This window comes from Pimephales promelas, chromosome 3 (assembly GCF_988280905.1).
Source record: "Pimephales promelas chromosome 3, fPimPro1.hap1.1, whole genome shotgun sequence".
Taxonomy (NCBI): Eukaryota; Metazoa; Chordata; class Actinopteri; order Cypriniformes; family Leuciscidae; genus Pimephales; species Pimephales promelas.
Genome location: NC_142771.1, coordinates 28,554,448 through 28,569,350, shown reverse-complemented (window position 1 = coordinate 28,569,350; position 14,903 = coordinate 28,554,448). Strand labels below are relative to the sequence as shown.

At 37.4% G+C, this 14,903-nt stretch overlaps 1 protein-coding gene across 4 annotated transcripts in view; it reads right to left on the bottom strand.

Annotated features, from left to right (window-relative positions):
* Positions 1-7,110: 7,110 nt before the first annotated feature.
* The window catches only part of asic2 (acid sensing ion channel subunit 2), a 345,693-nt gene continuing 337,900 nt past the window's right edge, over positions 7,111-14,903 (bottom strand). For all 4 annotated transcript variants that reach the window (XM_089128699.1, XM_039686364.2, XM_039686365.2 and 1 more), the window contains 5 exons: positions 14,175-14,328; positions 12,205-12,296; positions 12,043-12,122; positions 9,307-9,375; positions 7,111-9,169 (listed from right to left, as the gene is read on the bottom strand). In XM_089128699.1, the coding sequence (XP_088984825.1) occupies positions 9,068-9,169; positions 9,307-9,375; positions 12,043-12,122; positions 12,205-12,296; positions 14,175-14,328 (497 nt within the window). In that variant the 3' untranslated portion in view covers positions 7,111-9,067. The remainder of the gene's footprint in view (positions 9,170-9,306; positions 9,376-12,042; positions 12,123-12,204; positions 12,297-14,174; positions 14,329-14,903) is intronic.

Genomic DNA, 14,903 nt, shown 5'->3' with positions numbered 1-14,903 from the left:
AGAATTGGTGAACTGCATCGCAAAGGGATAAAGGTACCCTTTCAACAGACACTCCTTGTTCGGAGTCTTCAAAGTTGAGACGTAACAGGTGTGTCATTCTGAGTCTGTCCAGTAAGGGGATAAGCTGAAACAGGTCTGGGTGTCAGTCCTGGAAGGGGAGAGACATTAACAAATACATTCTTGTTCTGAGTCGCTGGCCTGCAAAGGTAAGACAGAAACAGATCAACATTTCTGAACATCTGGCCTGTTACAGAGAAGGCAGCAACAGATACACTGCACTGTTCTGAGCCTCTGGTTTGTCCAGAGAGACAACAGAATCCATGATCTGGGTCTAAAGCTTGTGAGGCGCAATAGACCACGTTCTGAGCCTCCAGTCTGTGAGAAGTCTAGAGACATTGACAAACACTACGTTCAAAGTTGTCGTCCAGTATGACAGTTAAAAGACGCATGCTCCAAGTCTCCATGCCAGAGAGGACAAATGCGGATTGACCAAGTCTCTAGCACACAGAGACTTTTGCAACAAGGTTAAGCTCAGGAGAGCGGATCTTCACTTCAAGGTACAATTATCTGCATGTTCCCGATTGTTAAGGACCTTCTTCACCTACTTCAGGGCCTCATCTGCATGTTCCATATTTAAGGGCCCTATGGTGCTCTAGGAGATCAGCATCCCATAGAGCTTTGTGTCCAAGGTTGTTGCATCGGATTCCGGCTCCTTTTGCATTGTTACCCAGCACAACCAGTAGAAGACGTCACCGCCATCTGCTTACTCGACCACGTGGAACATAAATAATATCACTTTCCCAAACCTCTTTCCAGCAACCTTAGCATTGTTGCATATTATCATTATATGATTTTCACAATTACAGTAGATGTAGCTGATGCTATATAGTGAATAACAAATAATATTTTGTTTATTAGTTTGATGTATAATAAGGCTCTTCACCTTACCAGTTTTCAGAGAAACAACAGTTTATCTTTCCGTAAGATAACAAAACTCTTCCATAGCCACAAAATTAGCATAATCGCTTGTATCTTATGTGTCTTATGTGCACTTAACATAATCGCTTGTATCTTATGTGCACTTAATTCCTTGATCATTCGTGGTATTCATTTAGTAGTTTTGTTAAATATATTCATTGTTCATCTTTTGTTCATACAATTTATTTCATTACACATTTCTTTCTTGATGATACAGTAAGTGGCTTTACATGTTAACAGTCTTTCAGATAAATCAGCTGACCAACTCCCTACAGTTTACATTCATAAAAAAACATTTTTCATTGAACTACACGACAATAAATGACTTTTACTAAAATAAACTAGTTCAAAACTCTTCACACATTTTCATTGTCGTACAGACCAAACTACGAATCATTTTCATTGCTTTTTTTAACAAAATGCATTTAATGACTATGTTTTTCAAAATCCATGAACACTTGTGTCATTCTGCAAAACACTATTTATTTGCAGCACATTTTGCGAATGCTAACACTTCTTTCAAAATTGATAAAAGCACATTCAAATCAGAAGGATGGCAAACTGCATTTCTGCCGGAATTGTATTGAAATATAAAATCTTAGCAGAATATTTACAATAAAATGAAATAACAATTAAAAACAAATAATTGCAATCTCAACAGAAAGCCTAGAAGGTGTCCAAATTTTAGTCTCTAGTAATTAGTATTTTTTTTTTATTCTGAAATTCTGATTTCAGAATGATTTTGTTTGGAAACGTGGATCGATAAAGACCCATTGCTGGGGAAAGAAGAGAGGCAGAGAGAGGAAGGACAACCCTCACAGTACTTCTGTATGTAACCATCGTTCCCTAAATAGGGAATGGAGACGTTACGTCTGCCTGCCAATTCCGCTGTACCGCATTGACCGCCTAGGCTCAGTTTTGGCTCCTCAGCAAAGAAACATATCTGCATATTGCTGTCGTTCTCATGTCTAGCTGAGACTGGTCATGACATTTGCAAATTGTTTCCATATTGTTGGTTTGATTGCTTCTATTGCTCTCCTCATTTGTAAGTCACTTGGGATAAAAGCATCTGCTAAATTATTAAATGTAAATGTAATGTTTTCTGAATTTGCTACAGTGCATATATAACATCGGCTGGCTTACCATCCGCATTAAAAACATGTATTTACTATATATATATTTTTAAACACTCTTAGCTGGATTAGTAGGCTATTATGTGTTGGATGTGAAGGAAACTAAAAGCTTTGTGTCATCTTTGAAGGATTTGGATAAATTACCTCCTGCAGAACATCTCTTCCCTGCATATACATGTTGTATTCAGCCTCAGGGGGCTTATTCATGTCACGTGTTTTCTACTACAGATTGGCTTTATGTCATCAAATTTCAAAAGGAGCACAGATTTGAGGACTTAAACGTTCCAGACAGACTGTCAACATCACAGAGCAATTGGCTGTTATGTTCTTTCAATAGTATGGGGAACACAATTTCTCTGACAATTATAAAGGTCTGAGTAAATACAAGTTAAATTCTATTGACAGAATCTGTGTGCATTCGATTGCGCTACAAAATGACATGAAACAGACATGACACCCCTTACAAAAAATGACTACAGGTTTTTTGGACACGAAAAAAAAAGTATTATATTACAACTGTAACCTATGTTCCCTGAGAACAGGGAACAAGACAACACGTCATTGATGCTATGGGGAACACCTCAGGCGTGACAGGTGTCTGAAATCAAGTATTAGCTCACAGCAATTATGTTGATCCGGCGACAGCCTGTGCATCATCAGCCCGAATGAAGAGCACGCGACCTGGATGTATTAAAAGGGTGCCTTGAAACCGTGACAACATCCTATCATCTGAAGGGACTGTTGCAGGCAGGTCCCGAGGTATGACAATGCACTACCACCACCAGCCTGCACAGTGGTAACAAGGCATAATGGATCCATGTTCTCATTCTGCTGATGCCAAATTCTGACTCGACCATCTGAATGTCTCAACAGAAATCGAGACTCATCAGACCAGGCAACATTTTTTCCAGTCTTAAACTGTCCAATTTTGGTGAGCTCTTGCAAATTGTAGTCTCTTTTTCCTATTTGTAGTTGAGATGAGTGGTACCCGGTGGGGTCTTCTGCTGTTGTAGCCCATCCACCTCAAGGTTGTGCATGTTGTGGCTTCACAAATGCTTTGCTGCATACCTCGGTTGTAACGAGTGGTTATTTCAGTCAAAGTTTCTCTTCTATCAGCTTGAATCAGTTGGCCCATTCTCCTCTGACCTCTAACATCAACAAGGCATTTTCGCCCACAGGACTGCCTCATACTGGATGTTTTTCCCCTTTTCACACCATTCTTTGTAAACCCTAGAAATGGTTGTGCGTAAAAACCCCAGTAACTGAGCAGATTGTGAAATACTCAGACCGGTCCGTCTGGTACCAACAACCATGTCACGCTCAAAATTGCTTAAATCACTTTTCTTTCCCATTATGACATTCAGTTTGGAGTTCAGGAGATTGTCTTGACCAGGGACACACCCCTAAATCCATTGTAAACATAGGTCTTTGCATACCCCCACGCACCCTGCTCGTGTAGACATCACATGTCATCTGCGCGTTTCGTTAGGCTAAATGCAGAGTTGTAGACAGTCACTGAGCACCACAAAAACAGCCTTATGCTGTGTTCACGGCAAAATAAATCTACAGCACTCAAGTGGTACAACTAGAGGCCTGTAAGTTGTTTAAGTTTATTATTACTGTAATGTTATGTGCTCTGAGACATGAGATAATTTAACGGTCTCTTATCTCGTGGCGCTTTGCAGTTCATGTGTTTTGAACGAGGCGTGAATTTGAAGAGCGCTCTGAAGCCTCATCATCTAACGCTTTCAAAGCTAGCTTGCTATTGCTAGCCTCTCTGAAATTGTCTACCTCACCCTGCACAATTAACTCCTGGGATAACAGGTTTATAGAATTGCTGTAAATGCCTCATACTGAGATTATTATTTGTCCGCCGACAGAAATGAGCATTACTGTGGGTCCAAATGGCTGACACCAATGTCATGTTCATCATTAGTTATTGAGTCACGGTTTAAATGCCACTGATTTCCCCAGGCCTTATGTTTTCAGTTCAGCACCCTTATCATCAGGGTATACGCTATTCAATTAGCCAGCAGTCTCTCGGAGGCAGTAAACAAGAGCCACAAATGATTGCACATGACTTTTCCTCAACATAACGGCTGCCTGCCTGTGATTTACAAACGTATTGAATATTCCTGATATTTTGGCGGGGAAATAATGGATAAAATCTCTCTTTTACTTTTGTGATGGAAAGGGAGTGATGGCTAAAGCTCTATATTACAATGAAAGCATTTTCTACCAGATAAGCTGTTCGGAACTGGAAATACATTATGTGAATAAATGTGACCTTAAACTAAAATTTTCTGTAATCAAGCATCAGAATATCGTGTCAGCCTCACACCTGAAATCATTTTCAGTGTGAAGAGCAGTCCACGTGAACCAGAAGTTTTGACTGACTTTACTTTGTGTTGTGACGTATTTTCAGAGTGAAACGTAATAATGGCTGAGTCTGAAAACTTAGGCAGCTGACTTGTTGCCTTATCAGGCAATGACTTTGTAGGCAGTGTTTGTGCATGTATGCACCTCATGAAACTGATTTCGGACAGACTTCTGAGGCAGTGCAATGGTTTAATAATCTACAGCAAAATAGAGCGAGCTTTGGTGATAACTAAGCAAATATATAAACCAATAGTACCCGTTTCTCGTTAGAAATGACATCAGAGGTGGAAAACATTAGTTTTAACACCACCAACCGCAACGTTCAGATGCCAACTTTCTTTTTTAAGCTCAACTGTCACAGAATGGAATGAACCGGATTGTGGGATATCAAAGGCAGCGAGGATTCATCTAAGCTGCCTTCAAAAATCGATCAGATGAAGCAAGTGAAGCTAATATTGGACAAGATTTGGGACACAGCCATTGAATGAGACAAATAGAGGATGTGGCTTGTTTTTTTCCCCTTTCTATGAATTGATTGGATCTAGAAAAGGGGCATTTTATTCAGTTCGCTCAAATCTTGTCAGATCTGGTCAAATCTTGCAGCATACTAACAGTTTGATGGGTGTGTTACCCTCGAGGTCTCAAGATACTATCTCGTGGCCTCAAGATAGTAACTCGTGGCCTCAAGATAGTAACTCGTGGCCTCAAGATAGAGTTAGTATCTTGAGGCAACGAGACAGTATTTTGAGGCCACGAGTTACTATCTTGAGGCCACGATTTAGTATCTTGAGGCCACGAGTTAGTATCTTGAGGCCACGAGTTAGTATCTTGAGGCCACAAGTTACTATCTTGAGGCCACGAGTTAGTATCTTGAGGCCACGAGTTACTATCTTGAGGCCACGAGTTAGCATCTTGAGGCCACAAGTTACTATCTTGAGGCCACGAGTTAGTATCTTGAGGCCACAGGTTAATATCTTGAGGCCACAAGTTACTATCTTGAGGCCACGAGTTAGTATCTTGAGGCCACGAGTTACTATCTTGAGGCCACGAGTTAGCATCTTGAGGCCACGAGATAGTTATAATTAATATTTTTTGCCAAAGTGGGACTAGGGGGGCTCCGTACTTTTCTACTGAAGAAAGAAAGACATGGACATCTTGGATGACATGGGGGTGAGTAAATTATCATCAAAAGTTTTTTGAAAAGTGAACTACTCCTTTATGAACCATGTGCATTTTTTTTGTAAAGTACTAAATCAGCTATTCTATTTAACATTGTGTTTTGACAAGGCATAGCAGTCAAGGAGATTCATCTGAAAGGTATATATTTGTTCTGTGACTTAAATAAATTAAATAAATGTATTAGAATACATAAATATTTAATTGCCCATATTCTGATTGAAATGTCATATAGAAACACTATTAATCCAAATTAAATAATTTTTAACTCAATTTGCCAGTAGGTTTTAATTCATAGTGAAATATGTCTGATGGAATTTATGACCAATTTATGAAAAAAAGTGTGGGGGGAGGGGCCTAAGTCATCTTACATTATTTTTGGCGGTACCATATCAAATAAAGTTGACAAAGCAGAAACAAGAACCATAAAAGCTAGGTAGCATTTCTATTCATAATTCAGAAAACAAACTGTTATTATAAACCATATTTAAATAATTAATGTTGCAGTGATGACAATGAACAGCAACAACATCTTATGCAATGTTGTGATGCAATTTCTGGACAACTCTTTGAAGCTTACGTTAATTGGAGCAGTAGTTAGTTTTTCTTAGAAGTAAATGGCATGGAGAGCCCCCGCACTTGAGTTCATGCATTATCTCTGAACTCAAAGACAGCTCTTTTGTTCTTTGTGATGTTTGTTTGTGTATCTTTGTTTATAAGGGCAGTGAAAATGAATTTGTTTTTCTTAAATGAAATTGTGCTTCTTGCATCTACGCTTATTTCTTTCTTCTTAGGTTGAGACACAAATAATCACATGCTGTCAAAATTGTATTTCACCATTTGTTTCTGGCAACCAGATAGACACGTATAGCCTTCATCCGTGCTCACGCACAAGATAAAAGAGCGACCGTTTAATCGAGTAAGAAGAAATGATAAAGGGACAGCAAGTATGAAATACAAACATTTCAATCAAACTGTCTTTTTGTTCTAGATCTGCGAAAGGGAAAAGAGCAACGAGACTACGGATGGATGGACAGACAGATATATAGATGCAAGTGAGACAGTGCAAAGACAGGTGCTGTAACTCATTTGCCTTTATTGTTTTCATATAAGGTTTGAGGTACTGAAGCAATTACCTTGGAATTGGCAACCATCAACCTCTTTGATGGTTTGTACTAATGAGCAAATACCAAAGGTGACATGACACCATAGTGTTTGTGCACATGGCAAGAAAGAATTTGTCTATTAAAATTACTGTTATAACACTACGAGGGACTTCTTGGTTCACGGTTTTATATGGACGGCCACGGGTTTCTGCATGTACATGTCTGGTTATTTTTTCCTCTGCATGTGCTTGAAACCCTTTGAGGTTCACAGATCTGTCTTTGACACAGATTTAGGAAAAATCATCCCATTTTTAGGGCAAATAAGGACAAGACGTTCATCCTCTGCAGCCCGTTTAATTAGCAAACTGAATTGCAAATAAAACAACTAAAAACATCTACATCGGTCACAGATATTTAGCAAATCAGGAAAATGTCCAGACTGCATGATTCTTATAGAACTATTTTTATAGAATAAAACAATACACATTAAGTAACATGTGTCTGTATTAACATTCACATAGCTCTCTCTCACATGTTACAAACAACCAAGAGTACACATTCATTATTCTATTCCCTGTGGCAAAATGAAAGTGTTTCCACTCTTAACGTTATTGCCCCAGAATGTTATTAATTAATAATCCTGAAACAAAAAAAATGTCTTAGATTGGATATTTATGACAGATATTTGCATTCTGCATGATTCTAACCTCAAATATGACTGGAAAAGGGCTTATTAAACCAGATTAAATACCTTTTATTTATTTATATGCAGATTTTAGAAGCTTATCAACAAATTCATGGTGTAACACATCTGCAGGGGCCTTAGTGTCCCAGAGCAATTTGTTTAAAAGCTTCACCTACAGTTTCAACACACAAACCCTTTTTTAATATTATTATTTTTGTGACTGAATTTTGTGCCAGTCAGTATTCTTAAATTGAATATTGAAGGTAGTTAAATTGAGAAATGCAATCAAGCTCTCTCTCGTCACCTAGAACTGACCCTCTTTTCTTTATTTTCAGCCAAAGCACATTCTGTGAGAATGATTTTGTCTCAGTTAATGACTTTTGGCTGAAACTCTGTACATGTTGAAGAATGACTGGGTCAGTTGAGGTTTCATTAAAACCGATGTATAGTGATCTGAGAAGCTCATATTTAGTTTGAGAACAGTACAGACACATTCACACCTTTGAACCATCCATCATCCACCATCAAATAACATCGTGGGACAGGGAACATAGTAAATATCTGATATGGCAATTGCATTATTACAAACCACAGAACAGATGAAAAGCTCTGAAATTATAATATGAGATAAAAACTCACATAATAAATCACAGTGAACACCTCTAAATCCTTTATATGTTTATGGAAATGTGGTATCATGATGGCTGTCAAAAATCTCTAAAAAGTGCTAATATATCTCTCAATTCTGAATTAAAAGCATGGATCAGATTTCTAAAACCAGTTTTAAATGATAAAGTAACACTTCTTACATTTGACAAAATGAAAACTGCTAGTTGTATCACTACAATCCATAAAAAACGAAAAATATATATTTTTTTCCCTGTACTTTCTTTGTTCATCATTTTCCAATGGGATCCAGAAAGCATTTAGAAGAACCATCCGCAGCCACAATGGGCTCATAATGACTGCCATTGTACCGTGACCCATTCAGCTTTTCTATGAAGGATAGAAAAATAAAAGGAAGCGAGAAAGAAAGGGGCTCTCGGTTTTATGATGCATCACTGATACATCAAAAAGCCAACTGAGACGCTAGCATAATATAGCAAACGAACAGCACAAGAAGACAAAATCGTCTCCATACATGAGAGAGGATGACATGTTTGAGAAAACCGTATTGTAACGCATGAAACTGACACATGCACAGTTAGAACAGTTTCACAACATTTTCTCTGCTAATAATTTACAGTGTTTTGGCAGTAAACTTCAAAATGGCGGCTGGGGAGACAGAGAGAGAGAGAATGCGAGAACACACCAAGGCTGTGTGCATTTAAAGTTCCTCACATGCTCGTGTTTTCATATTTGTCTTATGTTTACAAGTGACTGTCCTGACAAGTCCACAAACTTCTGCTTTCCTTCATGAGTCCAAAACAAACAGATGGTGTTTCCGAGAAACTTTGGGGTCCACATTTTCCTCGAGAAGCTTCTTGGATTCTAGGTCTCATGTTTGTGCCAAATGATGACATGTTGAGAAAAACATGTTTCCTTCTTTTTTTCACCTCATTTGAGTGGAGTGGCCCGGCTCCCCCTGGTGGTGTGAAGAGGAACAGTGCTCAGCAGGCGATCTCTTCTAGGGTGCCCAGGGTGGTCTGCAGGGGAACACTGACTGTGTGGCTAATCGATTCGGAATGGTTTACCACCGGATCACATGTACTCTGAGGGAAAGAAAAACAAAAACAGATGTCATCGTTCATGGAACTGTATATGCCTAAGGCACAAGTCCACGCGATGGGATCCTGATATCTAAATAAATTATTTGAAGCTTAGCAGGTGGTTGTTTTGTTTTTTTTACCACATTCTCCCCATGACTTTCTTCCTCCTCCTCACGGTTTAGCATGTCCAGCAGTCTCTCCTTCACCACCTGCCAGCACACATCACAAACCACATCTCAATTCACTGCCAAATCAGGTCTCAAACCGCTGGCCTGAGAACAGCTTTATAGCTCTGCCAGCGCTGCATTAATCAAATCAGCAACATGGGTTGAAGCCCAGGGCACTGACCACCGGGGGATCCCAGGAATTTAAAATGGCCATTTTGATAGGGACAATCATGCATTTTGGTCTAGTTTTCAGCTCCAAACTGTCTCCACAGATCCCCATGCTGTAAGCAGCTGGTTTATCATTCTTCAGTCTGGTGTGCTTTTGTTGGTAGCATCTTTATGGTCGTGTAAACATTTATGGGCAATTCGAATCCTACTATAGTAAAGGCTGAGCTCATGAATATTAATTAGGTCACATTACTGGGTTACACTAGAAAATGTAAGGCTGGCCTAATAAATATTCATTAATAATTCTTCTTAATATCACACACCAGGAGGGGTGCTTTTGTCCTGAACCTGAGGAGGTTTAACATGCCCTGTGGACATTATTGAGTCCATCTTTGTTAAAGTTTACTGGTTAATATGTCAGTTCTTAAGATGACCACAGTTTTTAAAGTTAACATCTCAGTGGGCATTTCCAATAAAGTCTCTTGCATTTCCAATAAAGCTAATCGCTTTAGTGTTTCTTTTTTATGTGCTTTGTTAACAGTGGCCAAAAGGCTTGAAATCCAGAATGGCCTTATAAGTTTTAAGATGAAATCTGTCCATTTAAAGCTACCCTGCATAAGAAATCCATTAAATCCGGACAGGGTAGAATACAAAATGAGTATATGTGTGCTCCCAAGGGTATGAGTGGTGTTAGGGCTTGTACTGGCTGCTGTCCATAGAGCAAAAAGACCAGCAGCAAAGCAGAATTAATGAAGGCTCATTATGATGAAACTCTCCATCAGTGTCATTCATTCATTCTACACCAGAGACAGACAGACTCAAGTTTTCAAAAGCCATCACAGTGGCTTGGGTATGTATGTGTGTGTGTGATTCTCTGCATAAATTAGCAATTTTTAATGTCTCAGCGTGTTAAAATGATTATTGCAGTGTGTATAGCGTCTCCTGTGCCCCTGAGTTCGGACACCGAACGGGGTGTTTTTTTCTTTCAGACAGGGTCACTTGACGAGCACCAAATACGTGTAAAAATTGGCTTAAGTAAATATATACAGTATTTGCATAATATCTATATCTAAATCTATATATATGAAGAGTTCAGATGCAAAAGCCTCTAAGTGCCATTTGAAATTTTCTTCTAGAATGATCATTTTTATCAAGCTTGTATATTTAAGTTCAGTGATTTCACTTAAATGGCAATGATGATTACCTATTAATTGTTATTTAAGTGAAAATATTCCACAGTTTTTAGATAAACCTAAAAAACATATTATTCTACTACTTATACAAAAAAGAAATACTCCTCAATTGGAAAAGTTCACAAGCGCCTTGTTTCCGAAGATGGTTAAGTGAGATGCTTTTTAATATCCAAATGGAACAGTTACATTTTGGGGAGTTCTGCTCAAAAAAAAAAAAAAAAAAAAAAATTGAAGCCACATGGCAACCTCTCTTGGGACTTTTGGGAGCTAAACTTTTATTTTCTTCTCCTGTGGTGAATTTGCTGTATTATAAAACAATTGTGAATAATTTTGTAATTTATGTGTATCTATTAATATATGTGTATATTCAATAATTCAATAATTATATAGTATATATATTTGTGGACTGAGGCAATCTAGATGTTTTTTTTTATAAACAACAACATATATATATATATATATATATATATATATATATATATATATATATATATATATATATATATATATGATATATATATATTTAAACTTTAAGCAAAATTAAAATATTTCGGGGAAATAATCACAAAAGGCTTTCACATTTTTGTGACAACTGTGATTTAACCGAGAGATGCATACAGTACTTTTCAAAATTTTGGGGTAGGTAAGATTTTTTTAATGTTTTTGAAAGATCTCATGTTCACCCAGTACAAACACTAACTCTTTTCTATTTTAATATACACATATATTAAACTGTAATTTCTTTATGTGATGTCAAAACTGAATTTTGAGGATCATTACTTCAGGTCTCATGATCCTTCAGAAATCATTCTAATATGATGATTTAGTGCTCAGAGTGCACATCTCTCATTATTATCAATGTTGAAAACAGTTTAAGGAAACAGGATAAAAAATTTTCATAACTGTTAATAAAAAAAAGTTAGAATGAACAGCATTTACTTCAAATCTAAATATTTTGTCTAAATACAACACGTCTCCGTTCCCTGTACTCAGGGAACGAGGGTTACATACGTAACCGAGACATTCCCTTTCATCCTGGGAACTCAAACGTGTCGTCAGGGAGTTACCTGACGAATTGGGATCACGCTAGGGAGCCAACTCGTCAGGGAACTCCCCGACGAAACTTTGGAGTTCCCAGGATGAAAGGGAACTATTAATGAAATTTATATACAATCTTACTGACCCCAAACATTTGAAGAATTGTGTAAATATGTGTTTGTGACAAATACACAAGAAAAAGCAAGTAAAATACACAATCGTCATAATTACAATAATGTTACTTTTTATTATTAAAGAGAATGATGTTAAATCATGGCATGTTAGACCCAGTGTTTAGATGCTGACATACCTCATATACATAATCAAATAGCTCCAGGATGGTCAGGATACTTGCACCAATAAACAAGCCCATCTGACCACCAATATCACCTGCAACATAAATATATTTATGATTTAGAGGAATGGAGAAAGAGAAAAGATGAAAGAGACAGTATTCATGTGACTGTGTTACCTAGAAGACCTGCCACCTCATATGCTTTCTTCTGCTCTATGGTCTCATAATTCAGAGCTTCAAAGAACACATCCAGAACTAGGATATTGTCCCTGCAACAACAGAACAAAAAAGAGTGATGTCTGGTGTTTTAGTTGGTACTGAGTGGTACTTAAATGAAAAGAGTGGTTTTATCCTCAGTAGCGCTTTTTGCTATTCCACACACACACACACACACACAAATTGGCTTGTTATTGGATGTTCAACAACACTAACATTATCTCAACCATTTATTACACTCCTATTATGTTGTAGAGATGAATGATCTTGGCATGACCAATAATTTGTGTGAATGTGTGGAGGAGTTAAACATAAACAAGTTTTTTTTTTCTATCACCATAAAATGAAGCAGTCTAGCTTATCTCTCTAGTCTGGTGGGACACCAGAGTGATGATATTCTGTCTACTTTATGGTAATATAATTGACTCTATGCACAGAAATGTGTGGTGTGTGTGTGAGAGAGAGAGAGTCAGAGTCAGTATTTCCAATAGCTCCACGTACGTCCCAGACACATCAATCACAAGCTTATCGCTATGACGATGAACTAATGAATGGAGAGGATGTGATATCTGTCACTATATTGAAGAACAACTCACAGAATCTTCCTGACACAAAGCAAAAGTGTTCTCAACTTGTCAGCCAAATGTCTGGAGGAGATATAAATATGTCTGAGGGCCACATCAAATGTCCTGGTGTGTCCTAATGTTGCTTTTTTGTAGAGAAGCACGTCTATGAGGCAACATTTCAAACGCATATTACGAACGAACACACATAGGGAGTTTCTTTGACACTCCCAGAATCCAGTGTCCATTTTATCCAGTACAGTGTCCCAACCACGCCAATGCCATTCATAACTAAATGGCTACATCAATTAGATTTTGATTAACCTCCTCAATTTATATTTGAACAATTTAAAAATTGCAAGTACAATTAAAATAGAATACAATTCTAAAGCAACTCAACTGTTTTCCAAATCATCATATTATTATGATTTCTGAAGGATCATGTGACAGTAAAGACTGGAGTAATGATGCTGAAAATTCAGTTCTGTCATCACAGGAATAAATTACATTTTACAAATATATGAAGAGTTCAGATGCAAAAGCCTCTAAATGCCATTTGAAATTTTCTTCTAAAATGATCATTTTTATCAAGCTTGTATATTTAAGTTCAGTAATTTCACTTAAATGACAATTAATAGGTAATCTTCATTGCCATTTAAGTGAAATTACTGAACTTAAATATACAAGCTTGATAAAAATGATCATTTCAGAAGAAAATTTCAAATGGCACTTAGAGGCTTTTGCATCTGAACTCTTCATATTCAGATAGAAAACAGTTATTTTAAATTGTAATAATATTTAAAAAAATATATATTATTGTATTTTTCATCAAATAAATTAAGCATTGGTGCGCACAATAGACATCTTTCAAAAACATACTCAAAACTAATCAAAACTTTTGGACAGCTGTAAACCAATTAATGTTTTTACTGATTTGTTGTGTGACTTTGGATTGCATGACTTTGGATTGTGTGTTTTTTGGATTTGAGTAACTCCTATCTCCTATCATTTCACCATCCTGTGGTTTACGGCCAATTCAATAAAAGCTGGTGAATAAAATCACTCTTAATTTCCAAATTTTCCTCAGTTGTAATAACACCACAGCTATTCCTTGGCAGAAAAGCGCAGGCTTGTGATCATTAACAAGCTCTGCATCTCTGTGATCATGGATATGAGGTGGTAGTACATTAACTGGTAATTTAGAAAATTGGAGTCAGTAATGAGGATTGGAAAAGTTTGTTAAGTGGTAGAGTTGCAAAAAAAAAAAAAAAAAAAAAAAACACTTCAGAGACCTTTGGATGCTGAATTCAAAGCCATTTTGATGTAAAAGAAAGTGGCTTTTTAAAGGGTTGTGAGGTGCATACTCACGTGATGTATTTCTCAGATCGGTTGAACTTCTTCTCCAGGTAGCGGGCAGAGGTTTTACTGGGGATCTTGACCATGGAAAGCTCTTTGTTGTATCGAGTCATGTTACAGGGGCTCCTACAGATGCAGTTTGTGCCTTCAACTGCTGAAAGAGCAGCTACGGAGTGCAAAAAAAAAAGGGGGTAGAAGAGAGGAAAAAGAAAAAGAAAATGAGGAGAGACAGGAAACGGTACAGGGAAGAAATGTAGAAGATATGTCTGTTGTTTCTGCAGGTGGCTTTCCTGAACTAGGTTCTATATATGACTTTCCCAGTTGAACAACTGATAGTGTTAAAGGGATAGTTCACTTTGAAATTAATTTTTGATGTTTTATCTTACCTCAAGGGCATCCAAGATGTAGGTGTCTTTGTTTCCACAGTATTTTCGATTTTGACATTTTTCAGTCAAACCGTTGTTGTCTCTCAGTCATACACTGGAGACTAAGGGGGTCCACCAAAGAGCATGCACAGAGAAGTCAAAATTAAACATGATTTAATGACTCGTAAATGTAAGTACACATTGATGGCCTAAGACACAAAACGAGCGGTTTTTGTGAGAAAACAAACAGTATTTATATAGTTTTTACCTCTTGTAATCACAGTGACGTCCAAGTGATCTGAATCAGTTGTGCAATGTCCAACTAAACCGAACTGAATCAGTTCAATTTTACGCCGGAAGTGATCGCTTGCGTGTG